This window comes from Coturnix japonica, chromosome 3 (assembly GCF_001577835.2).
Source record: "Coturnix japonica isolate 7356 chromosome 3, Coturnix japonica 2.1, whole genome shotgun sequence".
In the NCBI taxonomy this organism is placed as follows: Eukaryota; Metazoa; Chordata; class Aves; order Galliformes; family Phasianidae; genus Coturnix; species Coturnix japonica.
The window spans coordinates 66,033,147-66,053,531 of NC_029518.1; the positions used below are offsets into that span (position 1 = coordinate 66,033,147).

General features: G+C 37.7%; 1 protein-coding gene across 5 annotated transcripts in view; it reads right to left on the minus strand.

Annotated features, from left to right (window-relative positions):
* KLHL32 (kelch like family member 32) overlaps positions 1 to 20,385 on the minus strand; it is a 104,301-nt gene that overhangs the window by 29,136 nt on the left and 54,780 nt on the right. For 4 of the 5 annotated variants that reach the window (XM_015858869.2, XM_015858870.2, XM_032443447.1 and 1 more), the window contains exon 6: positions 9,173 to 9,388. The exons of the other annotated variant lie outside the window; for it this stretch is intronic. In XM_015858869.2, the coding sequence (XP_015714355.1) occupies positions 9,173 to 9,388 (216 nt within the window). The remainder of the gene's footprint in view (positions 1 to 9,172; positions 9,389 to 20,385) is intronic. 5 annotated transcript variants of the gene reach the window in all.

Sequence of the window (20,385 nt, forward strand, 5' to 3'; positions counted from 1 at the left end):
TCCACTTAATTCCTGTAACTATTAACCATCAGCTGCTGTAGTCCAGGCTATGCACTAATAAACTCGATACTTCAACTCTGAAGCATTGCTGGAGCCTTGTTGTAATATGGATGGAGCCACTAACATTAATTTCAGGGACACTTACGCCTTTTCTCATCAGCAGACAATTTAATTCTGCTTTCTTCAAATTCCATGAAGAACTTACAATAGAATCAGTGTATGCTTCTATGAAGGTACTTCTTTCAGCTGATTTTTAAGTTAGGGATTTTTTCCTCCATTTCTTTCTTAATTAGAAAAACAAAAAGCAAGCACGCTAGCAAAAGCTCAGTCAGTTTCTTTGAGAACAAAGTAATTTCTTTCAGGCAAATAACATCTTAAATATATCAGTTTCATTGATTCTGTTTTAGTTTTAATTTCTATTTAAATCTCCATATGATGGGCTTCAGATTAATGGAGGACTCATTACTTTTAAATGATATTAGTGTTTTGAAATCACCTAATTGTCCTAACAATATCATTTACTTTTAAAAGTAATGCTTACTTTTTTTTACTTACTTTTACTTTTAAAAGTAACACTTAAAAGCATTTGCAAACATGGCTTTAAGATCTCAGATATATTTTGTGAATTGGGAATGTCAGAGCTTACCTCCCGCAAAATTAAAAGAAACGAGTTTATTACTAAAAATTAAATCTTATCTGAAGCAAGCTGAAACAACAGCAGCTGCTGAAATGTGAATCCCATAAAGCAAGTATGGCTTTAGCTAACCTGAAGCTTAATTTCCTTCCCTTGTCTTCTTTGGTTCCAAGTTACAAATAGAGGCAATGGCAGCTCTCAGAAGAAAACAATGAAATACAGAGCTGCAGATTCTTAAAAGAGTTTCTAGTTTTCTATCATTTTCAACAAGCTTAAACCCATCCAAAACAGCACTAAATAGTTTTACAGGGATGCTTAAAGTCTAGAGATTACTGACATTTGTATCTGAATGGAAGATGTTAACTAAGATTGTAAAACCAGGCTGCATTATTTGATCATTGGTATCTATGGGTTTTAGCCTTTCTTTTTTAAACAGTTCTTTAACTCGAAAATGAAAGCAGTTTGCATTTTCAAACACTCCTGGATTTCACCACACTATGGTGAAAGCAGTTTTCTATCGTGTAAACATATATCTGTATATTATACAACTCTACAATTATACTTCAGATCATCTCTAATAGACCTACGCCACAAAGACCAAAGCAGTCAACACAAAAGCCACCGTAACAGATTAACTCAAATGCAGAATGCAGCATCACCGAAGCTGTCTTGCTGTGTGCACACCTTGATGCCCTCTTTTCAGCTTTCTAAATCAAAACAGACATCCCTTGCTTAGCTGAAGAAGTGACCTAAATTCAATAGCTGTGGGCACAGCAGCCTTCCTAAGTACTTTTCTGAAGTTAATCTCAGATAAATAAGGTGAGGCAATGTTACTGTTGGACACTGAGGCAAAAGTAATGCCCTCCAGTAATTCCACTATTGCTCACAGCGGTGGCAGCAAAATAATCAAGTTTTCTGATAGGTACTGGCATGTAACAAAATGAAAACTAGGAGAACACACAATTGCTCCTAACATAAACTTCTTTTTAATATTGAAAATCCCTTTCAATACTGCTTTTGTTGATGGAAACTAAAATAATATTAGCCAACATTCACAGAATCACAGAATTATCAAGGTTGGAAAAGACCTAGAAGATCATCTAGTCCAACCATTACCAATACTTCCCGGCTAAATCATATTCCTCAACACAACATCCAAACGTTTCTTGAACACTCCCATGGTCGGTGACTCCACCACCTCCCTGGGCAGTGCATTCCAATGCCTGACTACCCTTTCCGAGAAGTAATACTTCCTAATTTCGAGCCTGAATCTCCCCTGGCGCAGCTTAAAACCATTCCCTCTAGTTCTATCACTAGTTCAATATTCAATAAATGATACACAGAAACTTTTAAAAGTTCAGACCAAAAACAACTACAGAGCTCACAAATCTCTACGGAAATGCTAAGACTAGGAGAACACTAGATTTAAGCTAATGAAGACCAAGGCAGAAATGTGTTTCCTAAATTAAGGGGACAGTACAAAAGAGGTAGCATTCATTTTCACTGTAAGTCAAAATGCAAATATTTTATGAATGATGCAGAAATTCTTTAAGGCCCCTTCCAACCTAAGCCATTCTATGATGATTCTATGAGAAATTACATGAGGAAGTATGTTTGTGACCTGAGCACATCAGCAGAGCACGGTGTGATATTCCACTGCTTAAATTCACTGCCTCAACCCACCGCATCAGGCACATGCCCTGCCCAGTCTCCAGCTCCTGAGAACACAGATCTCCTTGAAGCTTCTTTCCTACAACTTCTGATTTGCTCTCCATATTGGTGATATTGTACCAAAACCAAAACATGTGCCTGTGATGACAAAAATGAATCCAAACCAAAACCGTATTGAAGGACTGTTGAAAGGCCGCAGACAGAGGGTGGTGGTCAATGACTCTATGTCCAGGTGGAGGCCGGTAACGAGCGGCGTCCCTCAAGGGTCTGTCTTGGGACCGGTGCTCTTTAACATCTTTATTAATGACATCGATGAGGGAATGGAGTGCACCCTCAGCAAGTTTGCTGATGACACCAAGCTGAGTGGTGCAGTTGATACGGTGGAGGGAACGGATGCCATTCAGAGGGACCTTGACAGGCTGGAAAGCTGGGCTCGGGTGAACCTAATGAGGTTCAACACGGCAAAGTGCAAGGTTTTGCACTTGGGCCGGAAGAACCCCAGGCACCTGTACAGGCTGGGAGGAGTTGTCCTTGAGAGCAGCTCGGCAGAAAAAGACCTAGGGGTCCTGATAGATGAGAAACTTAACATGAGCCAGCAGTGCGCTCTGGCAGCCCGGAAAGCAAATGGGATCCTGGGCTCCATCAGGAGAGGGGTGGTCAGCAGGGATAGGGAGGTGATCGTCCCTCTCTACTCTGCTCTTGTGAGGCCCCATCTGGAGAACTGTGTCCAGGTGTGGAGCCCTCAGTACAAAAAAGATATGGAGATTTTGGAAAGGGTCCAGAGGAGGGCCACAAAGATGATCAGGGGGCTGGAGCACCTCCCCTATGAGGACAGGCTGAGGGAGTTGGGTTTGTTCAGCCTGGAGAAGAGAAGGTTGCGGGGTGACCTCATTGCAGCCTTTCAATACCTGAAGGGAACTTACTCCCAGGAAGGGAGTAAACTCTTCGAAAGGGCTGATAATAGCAGGACTAGGGGAAATGGTTTTAAGTTGAAGGAGGGAAGATTTAGGTTGGATGTTAGGGGAAAGTTCTTTACTAGAAGAGTGGTTAGGTCCTGGAACAGGCTGCCCAGGGAGGTTGTGGATGCCCCGTCCTTGGAGGTGTTCAAGGCCAGGTTGGACGGGGCCCTGGGCAACCTGATCTAGTAAAGGTGTATGTTTGGTGGCCCTGCTAGGCAGGGGGGTTGGAACTACATGATCCTTGAGGTCCCTTCCAACCCGGGTAATTCTGTGATTCTGTGATTCTGTGACTGTAAGGAATATTGCCATTGCACACAGTCAGTCCAGGTGAGATGCTTGCTACTATAATTAGCCTTAGGAAAACAAAATCTAAACCCTACCACAGGTTCTGTTTTCACACAATTTTTGTTTGAGAGTAATGTAAACTTGCTTGCAGCTAGTGATGATACGTGGCACAAGTACAACAGTCATAGTGATTCACGAGTGGCTCTTTGGAACTTTTATATAGACTGCTCATGAAAAGGGTATCTAATAAGAGATGAAAACACAGTAAAATATGCACAAGAAAATGCTAATTTTCTCACCCAGCTTTACCAAATCACAGCTTTATCAAATCACAAATGCATCAGACTTTATTTTTTTCCTCTCCTATTCCCTTTGTGATGAGAGGCTTCCAGACACATTTAAATGTGGTGGTTTTCCACTTAGGCTAAATGCTCACCAGGGATGAGCATTAGACCACCAGACATGATTTTACTTATTGCCCAAGAGAGCACTTACACTTATTTCTTGAACAGTGAAAGGCTAATACACCGTTGAAGCATGTTGATTACCAAAATGCTCTCTTTCACTTGCAATTTTATATTGTTACTTATTTTGCAGTAAAACTTAAGTTCACATTTACCAAAGCACTTAGTCCACATTTTGTCACAATATACACATACCCCTGAGAAGCATGAATTTTGCTCATCCAAATCAAACTATCAGTAGATTGAAGTACTGCACTGATGGAATGGCAAGTCTGTAAGTGGAACATGACAACCCACTTCTAGGCACTTCTGTCCTACATATAGGCACTTCTGTCCTACATATAGGTACCACTGGAGATGCACAGGAGATGTCAGAGGGTCTATCACTGGCAGAGAACTGCTCCATTTTAACAGCCTTCTACCACGTGTACGCATCAGTATTTCTAACAACAATGAATTCTGGGATTTCTGCTGGAGAATATGCTTAGCTGTCCACAAATGTCACAAGGTGATTCCAAATGGAGATGAAGCGCAAGAAAACACAGTTAAAAATAGGTCACTTTACTCTCCCCTAAGAAGAGGATAAATCGATGTGTAGTAAAAGGATTGAATTTATACAATTTTATGAAACACTTAATGACTCATAACACCTATAACATGTAGTCTTCCTGTCTTATATTTCAATTTATTCAAGCAGTAGCACTTTTCTAATATAAAAGCAAAAAGTCCATTTTTGCACTTACCCTTCTTAGTAACAAAAGGAATAACTAGAGATACAACTTCCCACGGTGAACATCTGCTTTACGAACACAAGTTCACAAGTTGCACACAAGGAAGTCCACAGGGCTGGAATATCTTGGGAGCCCAGTCATGGAAAAGATCCAGCTGCATGCTTTTCAGCTGAATAAACTGCTCATGGAGTTTTTTCTGCCCATTGTTCCAAGGTTATTTGCTATTCAGTTGATCACAAAAATGAGTTGAATGGCAAAAGAAAAAACAACAAAAAAAAAAAATTCCTAACCTTAACTTCAGAAGCAGCATTGGCGAATACTAAAATTGATCTATTTTAATGTTAACTATCTGAAAATATACCTCTTTCAACAATTTACTTAACCAGTAGAAGCAGAGGAGGAGGGAACTGATCTATATTGATCTACCATACTATCCATACTGATCTAATTGATGAGGGGAATTGTTAAGAATGTTTTTGCTTGATGTGATTCAAGAGTTGACCTTAGATCAAGGGCAATATTACATATAACATCATTTGATCAAAATACTGCTGATCTCCCAGAACTACCCAGCAGATATTTCTATTTGTCACTACTAGTAGCATCTGTGAAATATGAACTATTAAGCCTCATGATATCAAAGTTTCTAATCACAAATATGATAAGGCACACCTGTGTTACAACTAACTCTAACATGAGTCCATCACTTTAAATTTTGGCTTGGTTTCTACTTTCTATGCTGCGAGCAAGAAGCTCTCTCTTGACAGATATCTCTGAGAATGCTTTCTTTTGTACAATGCTGGTTACCTTCTTCTCAATTAACAGAAAGAATTCTTCTCCTTCCTTAAAGTAGAGCCAATGAGCCTGTCTAGTAATGGCCAATTATGAAAGGATTCACTTTTCACTCCATGATAAAGTAGGCATTTATGTCCTTATCGTGATTATTCTTGTGAATAAAACATGCTGAGCAGCTCATGATGAATAGAAAAAATAGCAAAGAATTTGCTTTTTGTCCTCCAACATCTTCAGGATCCTTCTTAGATTTTCTTCCTTTATTTTTATTCAACCAAAATCATACCAATGATACTCAATGCAGCTGACAAATCACGGATAATATTTCATAATCTCACACACTGGTAATATGTAGAAATCTATATAAAAAAAATTCTATGTCACTTAATAATCGTTACAAGCTTAGCCTCATTTAAACAAAAATCATTACATTAAGGTTAGCAAGTTTCTCCCATCTCCTAGACTACAGGGGGTTTCTGCTGGATTTTCTTTCTGCTTAATTGCTTTCAGAAACAAATAATTATCTCTCTTGTCTATTTCCTCCACTATTTTAAGACACCTACAGTAGGCCAAAGAGTTTCTTAAGATTTTGAGAGGTAACAGGAGAAGTGAACTGTGTAGTTTGTCTACTTTAGCCTGGTTTGCAAGTCACCTCTTTCTGTCTGAAATATTCAACAGGAATCACCAAGTCATACTACACTAATCCACATACTAACATATTGACATTAGTATTGCTATTTGATTTTCTCAAGCATAGTTTGTTCAAGCTTGTATTCTACAATGTTCACTGAAACTGGGAAAATCATAATTGGTAGTCTAACAAAAATCCCAGATGTGACAGATGTGAGGTGCAATCACTTCAGTGTAAATCACATTCAAGCATCATTCTGTGTATTTTGATGCATTAAAATAACTGCCTTAATCTTTATGTGCAGCTAGATTGAATTGCCCAGTGGACATTTAGAATTTAAACTACCAAAAATAACTGTGCTCTGCAGACAGTGACATCCTTTCCAGAGGTTTGCTGAGGGAAGCTTGAATTTGTGCTTAGGGCTTCACTGGAGCCCTCGTAGTAAAGGTGCCTTGGGGACATTGTGAATTTATATTGCAATAACATGCATGTGCATGTATGCAGAAGCACCACTAGTCACAGGTAACACAGACAAATCAAATGGCAGCATCTCCCATCAGCTTTTATATTATCTGCCCTACTTTGTGACAATTTCCTCTAGCTTCCCCAACACCTCTTGCTTTGCTGTTCTTCCTTAAGACATGGGATGGGGATTTGTCAAAGTCAATGAGCACTTTATTACAGTGAGAGTGCTCAGTAATGAACAATTCAGCAATTTAATGAGATTCTGTAGATCTGTCTCCAACCTGTCCATCAAGTTTCACTTCTATAAAGCACCCTGACACTAATCCTCTGGCATACCCAATCTTCACCCTGGGCTGAATATTAGATTCTTCCATGGTATATTGCATTACCACTATAACCTTAGCAAAAATGATGAACTTAACTACACTTGAGGCAATACAGTTGGTCTGATTTGATTTTCCTCTATTGGGTTGACTATCAGGGAATTACGTATTTACTAAGATAAAGCCAAACCAGTTTCTTATTGCCTTCTGAATGCCTAAATTGGTAAATATGTATGTATGTCTTTTAATTCATTCTAGAGGCCTGGAATACTTGTAAATACATATTTATTCCTGGGTGCACAGACTGAATTAAAAGATGCACACGTTTTGCCTACAGCAGAAAACTAGTTTAAAAAATTCTTCGTAACAGCATTAGCAACCTTTAGAGAGGCAATTATGATAACACTTAAATGGACAGTGTGGAGTTTGTTGTCACTCAAAAAGCAGCGTATTACCTATGAGTATCTCTCCTCAGTATGACCCTGCGACAGAAACATAAGCTTTTGCTCACAGAGTGCTCATTGTCTGGAGCATACACAATTAAGAAAACTATTTCTGAGTTCTTTCTGCAGGATGGGATAATGGCACAAGATTTAAAAACCCAAATTCCCAAACTGTTTCAACACATTGCAGACTATACCTGGACACAATCCTGTACATGCTTGTTCACTACAGAGCTGGCATTAAATAGTACCTGACTGGTTTTCTGCAGCTACTTTTCTAGCAAAAGTATCTACAAGCATATAGCTGGGAGATTTCAGTGAATCTGCAGAAAAGCAAAGTAAACCAATCAGATATGCCTCCTATACAAACTTGCACATCACAACCTTTTATGAGAAATGGAATATGGGCTAGGACTCCAGAGTACCCTGCCTAAAAACAAAACAAAATAAAATAACAACAACAAACAAAACATCACAAATAGTTTGCTGCAGTTTCTGTTGTACAAACATCCTCCAGAGAGCATCACAAGAAACACTCTAGCTCTATATTACTATCTGCAGAAAATATCTTCCTGAAATACTCCATAATCCAGCCTCAAAGATTTGGAAAATGCTGCATCAGTTATCAGACTGAAGGGTTAAGGTTCACCTGCAAACCATCTTTGTGGTTTGAAGAGTTTAACAATCCATTTTAATTTTCTTAAGAATACTTCATTCCTGCATGAAATTATTCTTCCACAGAAGGTGAACCCTACAAATGAATACACATTTTACTCTTTGAGAAAACAATGGCATATTCATGAAATTATATAGTTAAATAATCCAAGAGATAAGTAGGTGAATAAGAGAGCTTGAAATATAAATCGATAGACTCTCAGTCTTCTCTGATGGACCAAGATAACCAGCTTCCTAAAAGAAAGTACAGGTTTCTTTCAAGGAAACAACATTCCACCTCAAAGTACCCTGAAATGCTTTCTTTCTATAAAACAGCATAAAGAAAACAGAAGAAGTGTTTGGGTAACAAACACTGAAGGTTTACTTCCACTATATCACAAGCTGCAATTCTTACAGACATCTCATAGGAATGTTTCCAGTGACACAGTTTTAGTTTTTGCATTTCTCTTTACAGGTTAGATGTTTTTTTTCCCTTCACACTGGAGGTTACTATACAAAGCTTCAATATTGTTAATATTCTATGTCTGGCAATCTGGTGCTTTTATGGATCCAACTTAATTTAAAGGAAATGTTTCTCATCAACAGCTTCTTGCTACAAACCTTCCACCAAAGCCTCCACTCATCTTTGAGTGGAGCAGCCCAGTTTCCTTCAGGCAAAGTCAGTCAGTTGCAGTACAGGGCTCCAAGCATTAGCACAGGTAATGCAGCTAAGCTTGTCTGAAGCAAACAGGACAGACTGCACAAGCAGATTTGCCACCAGCCTTGTGGCACTAACCCCGCCAGAGATGATGACAGTTGAGTCAGATGCAGCAGCCATCTCTTCCCACCAGTCAAAGCTAGATCCGGAAGAAAATCTCTGTCCATATCCAAATAACACAAGTTAACCAATAAGACTAAGCTTTCTTCCAAACAAACTAATTGAATTAAGGCAATACATTTTTATTTTTTTAATTAATTGAAACATTTCCTGCAGTTGTTATTCACAGCTTTTTCTCGACATTTATTCTCACTAGAGATTGCTTCAGGGATCCAAAACAACAATGCATTGCAATGGTTTAAGAGAGTATCACACATTCTGCTCGTTCACCAGTCTTCTTACCTGCCAGATTTGTTCTTCACTGAGTGAAGTGAGTCTATCACTTTTAAAAACCTCTCGAAGGAGACAGTATGGGAGTGCCAGAACTTCTTCAGGATGACTCTTCAATAGCTCAGAGAGATGTTTTACTAAGAAGTCAACCACTGCATTCTCCAACAAAGTGAGGTTGAAGAGGTCCGCAAGCTTATACAGGTCCAAGTAATTAAAACTATTTAATTCCTAAATGGATGAAGCAAACAAAATACGTCTCAGAAGGAAAAAAATAAAAATAAAGAGCAAAAAAACCCCACAGGTCTCAAATAATAAAAAAGGCTGTTCTTTTGGAAGCTAAGGAAAAAGAAGATAATACAACTTGAAATTAATTAACATAGCTTCATTTAAAACATATGTGCAAATGTTACCGGGGCATATGCAAATATATACAATACTAGTCATTTATATTGCCTCTGCAACAGTTACATATGCATACAGCATCTATAAGACATATAGATTCGTATATAAAATAAGACACCAACATGGTTTATAACAAATGCTCACAGGAGTTAACAAGTGTATTTTTAACTACAGTAGTTTGCTACAAAGGCATTGCTTGCTCACTGTTTACCATTCAGATTGATCTAGAGCACCTGTGCAGTACAAATTCTAGTTCCATGAAACCTCACAAAATCTGAGACAGTGAGCTACATTTTATTATGCATAAGTTTTATCTTCAATGAACAAATAGTCCTTTGTTTTTCAAACCACTGACAGCAACCTATAGTGGATGTTAGTTTCCTGTTCTTTGTCCCCTTCCTTCTCACAGCAGCAAACCTGCAGAGACAAAAGCTACAGTCTGAGTAAGACGTCTTCCTCATCCTCATACCGGGTAACTTGTACTAATGTTATTGTTTTGGCACCCCCTGTAAATTAGTGTCAGCTGCTCTAGACCACAAGCTTTTCAGAATTCACACAGGTTAGAGAAAAGCACTTAGGACATTTGGGAAAGAAGCCTGTTTATCCATTCTCTCTATTCTTGCTGTATGCTCACATGTCTCTCCTTCTCCCCTTCACAGCCCCAGTTTTCACCTTCCAATTTCCTGCATTGCTCCCTCTCAGCAGCCTTCTCCTTGACCAGCTCCAGGTGTGAAAGTGACAAGAACTGTTGTCAGTTCCACTCCACGGGTTCGTTAACACTGGGACTAGAGCAGGGAAGAGAAACAGACTGAATTAAGGCAATTTCACTTTCGCTGCTCTGCTGGATGGGATGGCAGAACCAAATGAAACTGACAAGAAATCTTGTAAATGTCAAATGAGCTGCACGGCTGGCAGATCGAGCAGAGCAACAGGGAAGATGGGAAAGTGCGAAGAGGGTTTTTTTGGAAGGTTTTATGGACTACATCTCGAACGTGTGAATTGGGTGGCTGTCCCAATGACTGTGGAGCTGTTTATGCATATGCAATGGAGAGTGGAGAAAGAATTTTTTTCACCTGCTTGGAGGAGTCGGTGCTAGAGAAAACTGAATCAAATTCCTTTGGAAGCGTCTATTTGCTGCATTACTTCCCAACTAGAACACCCACCTTCACTGGCAAAGATGTAGATTAGAGACAAATCCCATTCATTATCTACTTAAACTGTTGCATAGAAGCTTCTCTTACTTTTCTCGGAAGAACAAAGAGAAGGTGTTTGAACTGCCAGAATAAGCACTAACAGCCATCAACCCCAAAGACAGAAATGGTGTCACCTCCTCTTCACACTAACATAGAGGAGGCAAGGGCAAATCTCCCATTGCTGCAGAAGAACAAAGAGAAAGGAAGGAATTTTAAATGAAGAGTATCTGGCTTCCTCCATGACTTAATATCTGCAGATCAGACAGTTCCTCACAGCACCATGGCACCAACATTACACAGCATAATCGAAGTACGTCTCCCAGTATTTAACTAGCAGCGACCATGCTTTTATCACAGCTGATTAGGAAGAATATTTGCTGAAAAAGCTCCTTGAATGATTGCCAAACATTCTGAAAGAAATTTAGAACAGCTATATCTGGGGAAGATAAAAATAAACAAGTGATCGAGCATTAGGATCTGAGGAATAACGTCCCAGCTCAATGGAGAAGGACAGATGTCTTACTACAGTCTTATGCAGAGGGCATTGCTGGAGATAACATAACAACATTTTCTTATTATTACAGAGTAACGTGACACACAAATGCCATTTTTCCCTAAAAAAAAATAAAATAAAATCAACCAACCAACTAAACATAAAACCTCATATTTTCAGTGAGATCTGGAAAACGCTGTTACACCTGCATTTTTTGTTTTGTTTTTTTTGATGATCCCTCATCTCCTCCACCCCTCAAAATGACCACAGGTAAAGTTTTTGATGAAAGCAGTCATACAGCAGAGAGGTTGAAGAACTCTATGGATAAAAGACAACTCTCATCAGATGTTTGTTTACAACATTATTTATTTATATTTGTAACTGCTCACTTACTCCAGATGCTTATTTATATAATATATGTGTCTGCTTATTTATTTATTATGGATTTTATTTGTTTACTTATTTTTATTGGTAGGCTGGCAGATTTTCGATGCTTTGTCCAACATAATGTGTTAGTGACCTGCTGGACTCATGGTTTTACTGCTTGATGAATCTTGCAAGTACATTTTGTCAAAGCTGATCTTGGCCTGTAATCAAAAACACCTATTTGTGTTTCACATAAAGTTTGAATTGATCTATGGGTTTGTATTTCACAGTATAAGCAGCAGTGTGTTAGCTTTAACAAATGAAAATTATTAGAATGTCATACCAATATTCCAATCAAAATTATACAGTACTGTACACTGCTGTCTCTGTGATTATATCAGAAGGCAAAAAAGTCATGCTGAGACTGCAAGATGTATGCTGCAGATCAGATAATCGAGTTCTTGATATCTGGTAAGACTTTCAAACACGTCAGACTAAAATGCACTATGTGAGTTAGTTGAAAAAAAAAATACAGCTTATCTTCTGGGTTTTATTTATTTATTTTTTAAAGGAAGCATCAAAGCAATCACCATAAACTTAATCTGATTGGCCTCAGATGAATGCGGTTTCAAGCTACACTCTCAACTGAATGAAAAATTTGTTAAATAAATGAAAAATGGAACAGGTTACTCGACAGAAAATTTAGTCCTGGTTATAAGTAAGAGTTCTGGATTCCATTCATTTTATTATATTGTGCTAAAGTTGTGCAAATCTTTCTTCTGGAACTGTATCACAGTGCAGCAGGTCCTTAGGAAAAACAAACAAAAACAAGAAAAAGGGCCTTGTAGCTTTACATCTTGTTTATAAAAACTTTTAAATGTAACCCGCTTAATTTTTTGAAGCAAAGGATAAAATAGGAACACAAACAAAACTGTCACAAAGAGTTGAAAAGAATTAGGGCAAGGTAGCAATCCCCTCTCTTCTAACATGGCGTGTGTTACACTGATGAAACATTCAGACAAGGATGACAAACATGAGTAAGATTAGAAAAATAATAATAATAAAAAAAAATAAACAGAACTTCAACTAACAGTTGAAATGGTTCTAAAATCCCCACAGTGAAGTCAAACCAATTCAAGCAGTGGAGGGAAAGAATGGAGCCAGAAACAGATACATAACACATATTCACTCTTGTCTATGTGGCAAGTGTTGGTGCAAGGGTTTTGGTTTTTATGACGTGTAACTTTCTGTGATGACTGTAACCTGTTAGGTGGATCCCATTCCTCCCTTTCTATAAGAGGCAGGGCAATTTCTGGCAGTAGTCAGGCTAACTAAATGAAACAGGCTTTAAACTGAACAACTTGGGGGATTGGATCCAAAATAGCAATGCTCATGCCATTGCAACCAACTGGGGAATAAGCCAGGCCAACCAGATCAATGACAGACATTCCTTCACTGCCTTCCATGACATGAGCCAGAAGTCCAGTCACTTCAAGTAAATATGTAGCTATATGGAATCCTCAAGCATACCTCTAGGGAAACTGAATATCCTGAATAAGCAAGAAGAATTAGAGATCTGTGTGTGACCACAGCCATGATTTCACTGCAATCATGGAGATATAGTGAGACAGTTCAAGGCCAGAATGATGTCATGGATGGCTACGTACTTAGTAAGAAAGACAGACCAACAAAGCAAGCCAGTGGAGTTCTCATTGTGTGAGAGAACTGGAATGCATGGAGCCCTGCCTAAAGAATGACAGGGAATGAGTGGAGAACTTACGGGTGAGAATTAAAGTTACTAGGAGTGACAGAGTTGTGGGTGTTTACTACAGGCTGCCTGATCAGGAGGAGAATGTTGATGAGGTCTTCTACAGACACTTGAGAGCATCCCCATGATCACAGACACTGGTTCTCATGGGGGACTTCAATTAAACAAAAAAACAAAAAAATTTCTGATACAGGTGGTTGTGGGGCCAACAGGGAAAAGTGTGCTGCTGGGCCTTGTTCTTACAAGGAAGGAAGGAGTGGGTTGGGAATGTGAAGCTTGGGAGTAATCTTGAATGCAATGACCATGAGACAGTAGAGTCTGGAATCTTAGAAGAAACAAGACAATAAGTAGGACTGCAGCCCTGGACTCCAGGAGAACCAACTCCAACCTCTTTGAGGACCTACTTGGAGGTGTCCCATGGGTTAGGTCTTTGGTACAAACATACAGACATGAGGAAAATTTTCCTTTACTTTGAGGGTACAGGGCAAGGAAACAAGCTGCCCAGAGAGGCTGTGGAGTCTCCTTCTCCAGAGATAATCATAATCTGCCCAGACACTTTCTCTTGTAACCTATTCTAAGGAGGTTGCTTTAGCAGAGAGATTGGATTAGATGATTTCCAGAGGTCCCTTATAACCACTCTAATTCTGTAATAAATTGACCAAATTATTTATCAGTGTCTTCTACAACAAGAAACTACCTTTGATTCTAATTAATCTACTCTACTTTCCTTCTCTGCCATGCCACCAATAAGAGAATCTACTGTTCTACATCATTGTCTTCTGTTTTGGTATTACAGCCTTTAGATGTCAAACCAATTTAATAATCAGCTGACATTTAAAGTTCTTGTAAAAGAAGATCGCTTTTCCAAACAAACATACCTGAAAGACAATATTAAATATACAAAATATATGATGTGACATCACCTGTGTGTTAATTCATAGGTTTATTTTAATAGAGATGGTATAAATTGTCAAACAAGAAAAAATATAAACATATTTAAATTACTTCCAAATCCATCCTTATTCACTTTTACTTTAAAGAATAATTGCATTGCACAAGCCACAGAAAAGAATGCAAGTAACAGATTGATAAATTAGAGTTAATCATAACCAAGTACACAGTAGAGTACAATATACCTCTGTTCATGTACTCTGTGTTATAAATAGCAGAAAAAGCACAAGGAGAACTAAGGGGAAAGAATGCATTTCTTTATGACCTTATTTGAAAGATAAACTCCTTGGGGAAATACAATTTATTCAGATTATCAAGACCCTGCTGTGCAAATCTACAGTCTGGGAGCACACTACAGAGATCAAAAAATATTTACTTTATTCTGTTGGGTATAAAAGCTTTTAATGAATGCATAATTAAGACAGAAAAAGTATATACAGCTTTAGAAATTCCACTGCCAAGCCAAGCCATTAATATCCCAAGTATCATACTCAGTTGTAACTCCACCTGCTTCCTATTTAGATTACAACGCTGTTATAAATCAAAGTACTAACTGCCTAGCCCTGCTGCTATAATGGAAGAGCTGCACTGAGATACTATTCCCCTATTTTACTAAAAGGGGTTCAGCCTCTTCACAACAACAACAAAAAAGGAACTGTGAGGTTCATGGGGCAGGGATAGCTTACTCTCAAGCAAAATTTAGTACAACAGGATCCTGATCCCAAGTCCTTCAGGTTTTCTGCTGAGTTAAACCCACTGCATTGACTGGACATAATTAATATCGAAGGCAGACTCTAATTAGACCTGGAATATTAACAAAATTTAAAAACATCTTGACAAAAATTCATTTAGAGGACAACAAAAAGAGATGAACTCAGTTTTACAAGAAAAGAAATCCATTTGCATTGGTTCTCACTCTTTTCTAGTTCCACAAAATCTCACTTGCTCACCTATGACCAGACAGATAAGGCACATACTTAACAGCAAAGCAACAGAAATACATATATCATACTAAGCATATGCACAAATCCTTCAAAAACTGCATTTTAGATCTGATTTGAAATTTCACTCTACTAAGCACCAAGGCCATCTAGGTGAACCATGAAAGACATTTGGGATGAAGTCCAGTCACAGCAGAACAGCTGGGTGAGAATTTCGCAGTGTAAAAAATGGTGTTTGCATTTATTACAAGATCAGTGCAGTGTATATATATAAATATATTTTCCCTCTTCCCTGTAAGCACTTTACCCTCCCCCCCCCTTTCCCCTCTGTATTTCCCTACATCTGCTTAGCTTTCAGTTTTTATCTTGCTGGCGCCAGTGATCAGTGATCACCCTCTTCTAGGGTAGGGAAGAAAGTGACACATATAATATGCAGATATTCAAAAGTAAAACAAAAAAAGTCAACACTTTCTAGGATCCCAAGGAGATTGATTTAAGTGATTAAATAAGTCTTTTCAAACAGCAATCCAATTAAATACTGTTAGTGGCTTTTACATTTTTTTTACATATTACATATACATTTTTGTGTATCATGGAAAGAAATATAATAATGAAATATTAACAATTAAATGTTCATGGCATCATTGGAATAACCACATGTGAAGTTTTGTAGTGTTTTCAATAGCTGCTTTGCATTGCTAAACTGATGCTGCTGTTCATACTTTTTATGCACCTGGCACAAAAACTCCCCAGATGAAAAGCTTCACTTCTCAGAGAGGTTCTTGGCAAAATAATTGTAACAACAACTACTATTAAACAAACAAAAACATAGGGATGAAATAGCATGCAGAGATCAACTAATCCTTCACCTGCCTCATTTATACTGTTTCAGACAACATAAAAACCCAAAGCAAGAATTTCTGCAGATTTATCAGCATTTATATTGTTTGCCAATTTTGGGAACGTGACCTCTACAAATGGTATGAGGAATAGCATAATCACGCATTCTTTATTCTGTCATAAGTCACAGGATATTGATACATCGTCCTCAAAAATGTTCCATTACTTTATATTTTTGCTAACACTTCAGAGATAAAAGTTTCACTATAACGGAAGATAAGGCTGAAAAGTACTTGGCTAATTCATCAACTGACAGCAATCTTCTATGCTAACGCTCTCTTCTGCCTTTTTTTGTTGTTGTTGTTGCTAATATTATCAAAACTAGAAAAAACAAGTTTTGTTCTTCAGAGACCCAAAAATCACAGCAGTAGCAGCTACAAAATACATTTACCAACAAAAAAAACAACAAAAACAAACAAACAAACAAAAAAACAACCTAAAGGGGAAAAAAAAAATAAGAAAAAGAATGGTACAATACCATTGCTTCCAATTCTCTTACAGAACTTAGTAACTTTCAACAGAATACATAAGCAGAAGCCAATACTCCTACTATACTGGAAAAGCTGAATGAATAATTTTTTACTGACAAATTAAGAAAAATCAAGCTTAAAACGAACTCCATTCTTGCTCCTAAGCACTACTACCAGTCCCAAAATCAGCTGAGCCTTCTGTCTTCTCATTTCCAGCTTAATTTACTCAGACAGTTTTTACACATTTGTTTCTTTGTCAAACTAAGAGGTAGTTTTAACAGCACTCTCTTTCTCCAGGTATTTATTCCCTTGGCCAATCTTCTTTCTTTCTCAGCCTTCATTTGCTAGGCTGAAAAAGTCAGGCTTTTCTAATCTCTTTACGTTCAATAGACTTTACTGATCATCCTAGCTGCCCCTTTCTACACCTCCTTCCCAGTCTGACTTCATTTATTCTGCTGCATGGGCAAACCCTTCACAGTACTTCTCATGATGTTTCAGCATCAAGAAGTGACATCACACCATGCACTAGCATTAATACTTCCTTGGTTTCATAAATTATCCTGCATGAAACATTCTAGGCTCAAACCGCCTTTTTGTTGATGGTGTCACATTAGTAGCTCAAAGTCATCCTGTGATTTAAGACATGAAAATTCTCTGTCAACTTTCTCCTCAAGTGAGAAACAGTAACAGCCCTTCTGTCTGTCAGACAGGACAGAAATGATAGAACATGTTACAAGTGGGAATTGAGTAAGAGCCACTGAAGTGCAGTATGTTCTACTAATGATGCTCAGAAATGATTTTCCAATTGTTTCTGCTTTCATTTCATTCTATATGGGAGTAATGAATCTCCAAAATGTCCTGGTACATTCTTGTCACTTAATAGGGGAAAAATAATTTCAATAATTTTCTTAACATTTTTGAAAAAAAATAGGCAAGGAAAACTCCTTAAAATTCTGAAACACAAAATAAGCTTCAAATCAACATTAAGTATGAAAACATTCAAACATAGTGAAAATACTAGTAAAAATGCTTCTAATACACAGTATACTAAAACATGATTTTACTGTTTATCCCCATTTCTGTTATCAATGAGGAAAAAATAAAATAAAATCAGCATTAGTGTCAGATATGTTAATAGAGACCCCAAAAAGTTTACTGTGAATTATTAAGAATGAGACTGACAGGAAAATACACTGTTCCTTTTCCACATTAAAAACATTCAGAATGCAAACAGTTGCTGTGACTGTGAAAAACTTCCACAGAGTCCCTCCACAGCATCTGGAAAAATAAATGTCTGGATTTCCTCACTACTGACTTACTGGAACTTCTTAGCTAAATTCTCATCTTATTCCAATGCAAATAAATAATGGTGATGATTGTTAATATCAGGGTATTCACTAACTAAAAAAAGAAAAGGAAGTCAAAATGCTACAGCAGGAGACACATAAGCAGCATATTCTATTATTCATATTTATCAATAATTACCACTATGTTAATGTTAACATTCTAGATATAAACAAGAACAAGAGAAGTGTTCGTGTGGAAGAACTATATAATTAAAACAGCTATGTTTCCGAATCATCTTATGATATTTTATTTCTTGAACATTTCATGTTTGCTCTACAATAAACTCAGCAAGGGACGACTTTAGTTAAAAAATTTGTATCCTCTTCAGAATCCCAGACAGCACCTATTACCAAATGCTTAAGGATTACAAAGCTAATAAACACATCTAATGATGGAGAACCAGGAATGAGGTAGGCATCTAATCCCACCAGAGAATGAAACAAACTGTCTATAACGTGGAATGATTGGTTAATTAGCGCAGATAAGCAATCTCAGAAGTATTTGCTAAACTCACAAAGCCTCACAACTTTATCAGAATGTTAAGGCTCTGTGTGATACTCTAGCAGCAGGACTGAATCGAATGCAGGATAACTCAATATTAAGTATTGTTTTGATAGACATGATAGTAAACTAGCAGTTTCCAAACACAACATAAGAATCACATCACCACAGTTGTCTACTAGCTTAAATATTGCTGACAAAGGAGTCACTAAATGATCCACTTGCTAGCGAGTAATATGAAGATCATAGAATCACAAGGTTGGAAAGGACCTATAAGATCATCTAGTCCAACTGTCCTCCCTTTACCATACCTACAAACCCCTAAACCATATCTCCTAGCTCCCTATCCAGACGCTTCTTGAACACTGCCAGGGATGGCGCTCCACCACCTCCCTGGGCAGGCTATTCCAGTGCCTGACCACTCTCTGAGAAAAAAATGCAGAAGCATCAATAAAACAGAATCAAACACGATAATGTAAGCATGGAAAAAGTTGAAGCACACACAATGAATTTATTACAAAATATCATTGCCATTTCTAAAAGTTGATGACAAGGTTGTGTAGAGCAACACAGAAAGGGCAGATCGTTTTCAGATTTGTGCCTGCAATGATCTACCCCATACATGCCACTGCTGTTTCAACACTATTTTCTATCTGCAAGTAAGCCAGATAAGAACAGAAATTAGATTATTTGATACCAGCACCATGGAACAAAGTAAAGAATTTTAAAGGGACTACTTAGACCTTTAATCCTGAAACACTGAAAAAAAAAACTTTGGAAAAAATTAAGGAAATACAGGTATATTAGTCAACTTAGTGTCATGTGATGGATAGAATTAGTTTAGGAATCTATTTTCAAATTCAAGCAAAAAAAAAACCAACAAAATAACAAGTAAATATTGGAGAACAGTTTCTGTTATCTCTCTAGAACAACCAGAGATCATTGTATCAACAGCATCAAAGGAACACGGAGTTCTTCTAGATATCCGGGTAAAATTTTCATTTTTTCATTGTATTGCATGCATCTAGTGATATGTATCTTGTATGAAAGATTTGTTTAATGTCAACCTCAAACTAATTTATCAAGCAGTGTAATTCTTCCCAGTGAAGACTTCAAGGAATTCAGCCTTGGTTCAACACCATTAACAGTTTAACTGAATTAGGCAATGGTAAATTCTGCTAGTAGAATTTGCAGAACGCCCCACAAAAGCAAATTGTAAGAATGTTAGAACACAAATATAGCCTTGATCTCCTGGCAAAATTATCACTTTAAAAACACAAACCAACAAAAAAACATTTATCAGAAGCAGTAATGTAGCTGATACAGAAACTACAATGAGCTCTATTTGGAACCACACACACACAGGCCATCACGAGAAACTAGAAAACTGCCAAACTCACAATGTGAGTTCACAGCAACGTGCTGTGGCAAAGAAAATGCTCATGTCATAAAACACACACTGAGTGCTGTCCAATAAAAGCAAGAAACACTCCTGCTGCTTCACAAAGCAATTTTAATGTTACTGCTCAAATGTTATTCCCAGTACTGAAGTCCATACTTTAAGGATATGAAAATACTATTGGCTGGAAAACCAACCTTGTAAGTTTTAAGGTGCTCAACTTAGGCTTATTTTTAAAGAAAGACTCCTGGAGGATTTGATCTTGTACAAAGGTGCTTATAAAATGGAGATAACACATAAAAGCTAGACAGTTCTGACAAGATCTTCAGCAAATACAAGCTTATGGCTTGTGGATATAGAATCAGAATTACCCTGATCATTGTGCTAGAAAGTACAGGACTGCTTGCACTGCCTTCATGTGATTTCAAACATTTTGCAGCTGTACATCTAAACAGACTTGTTGCAGCTGCAGAAAGATACAAGGGTATTCATGA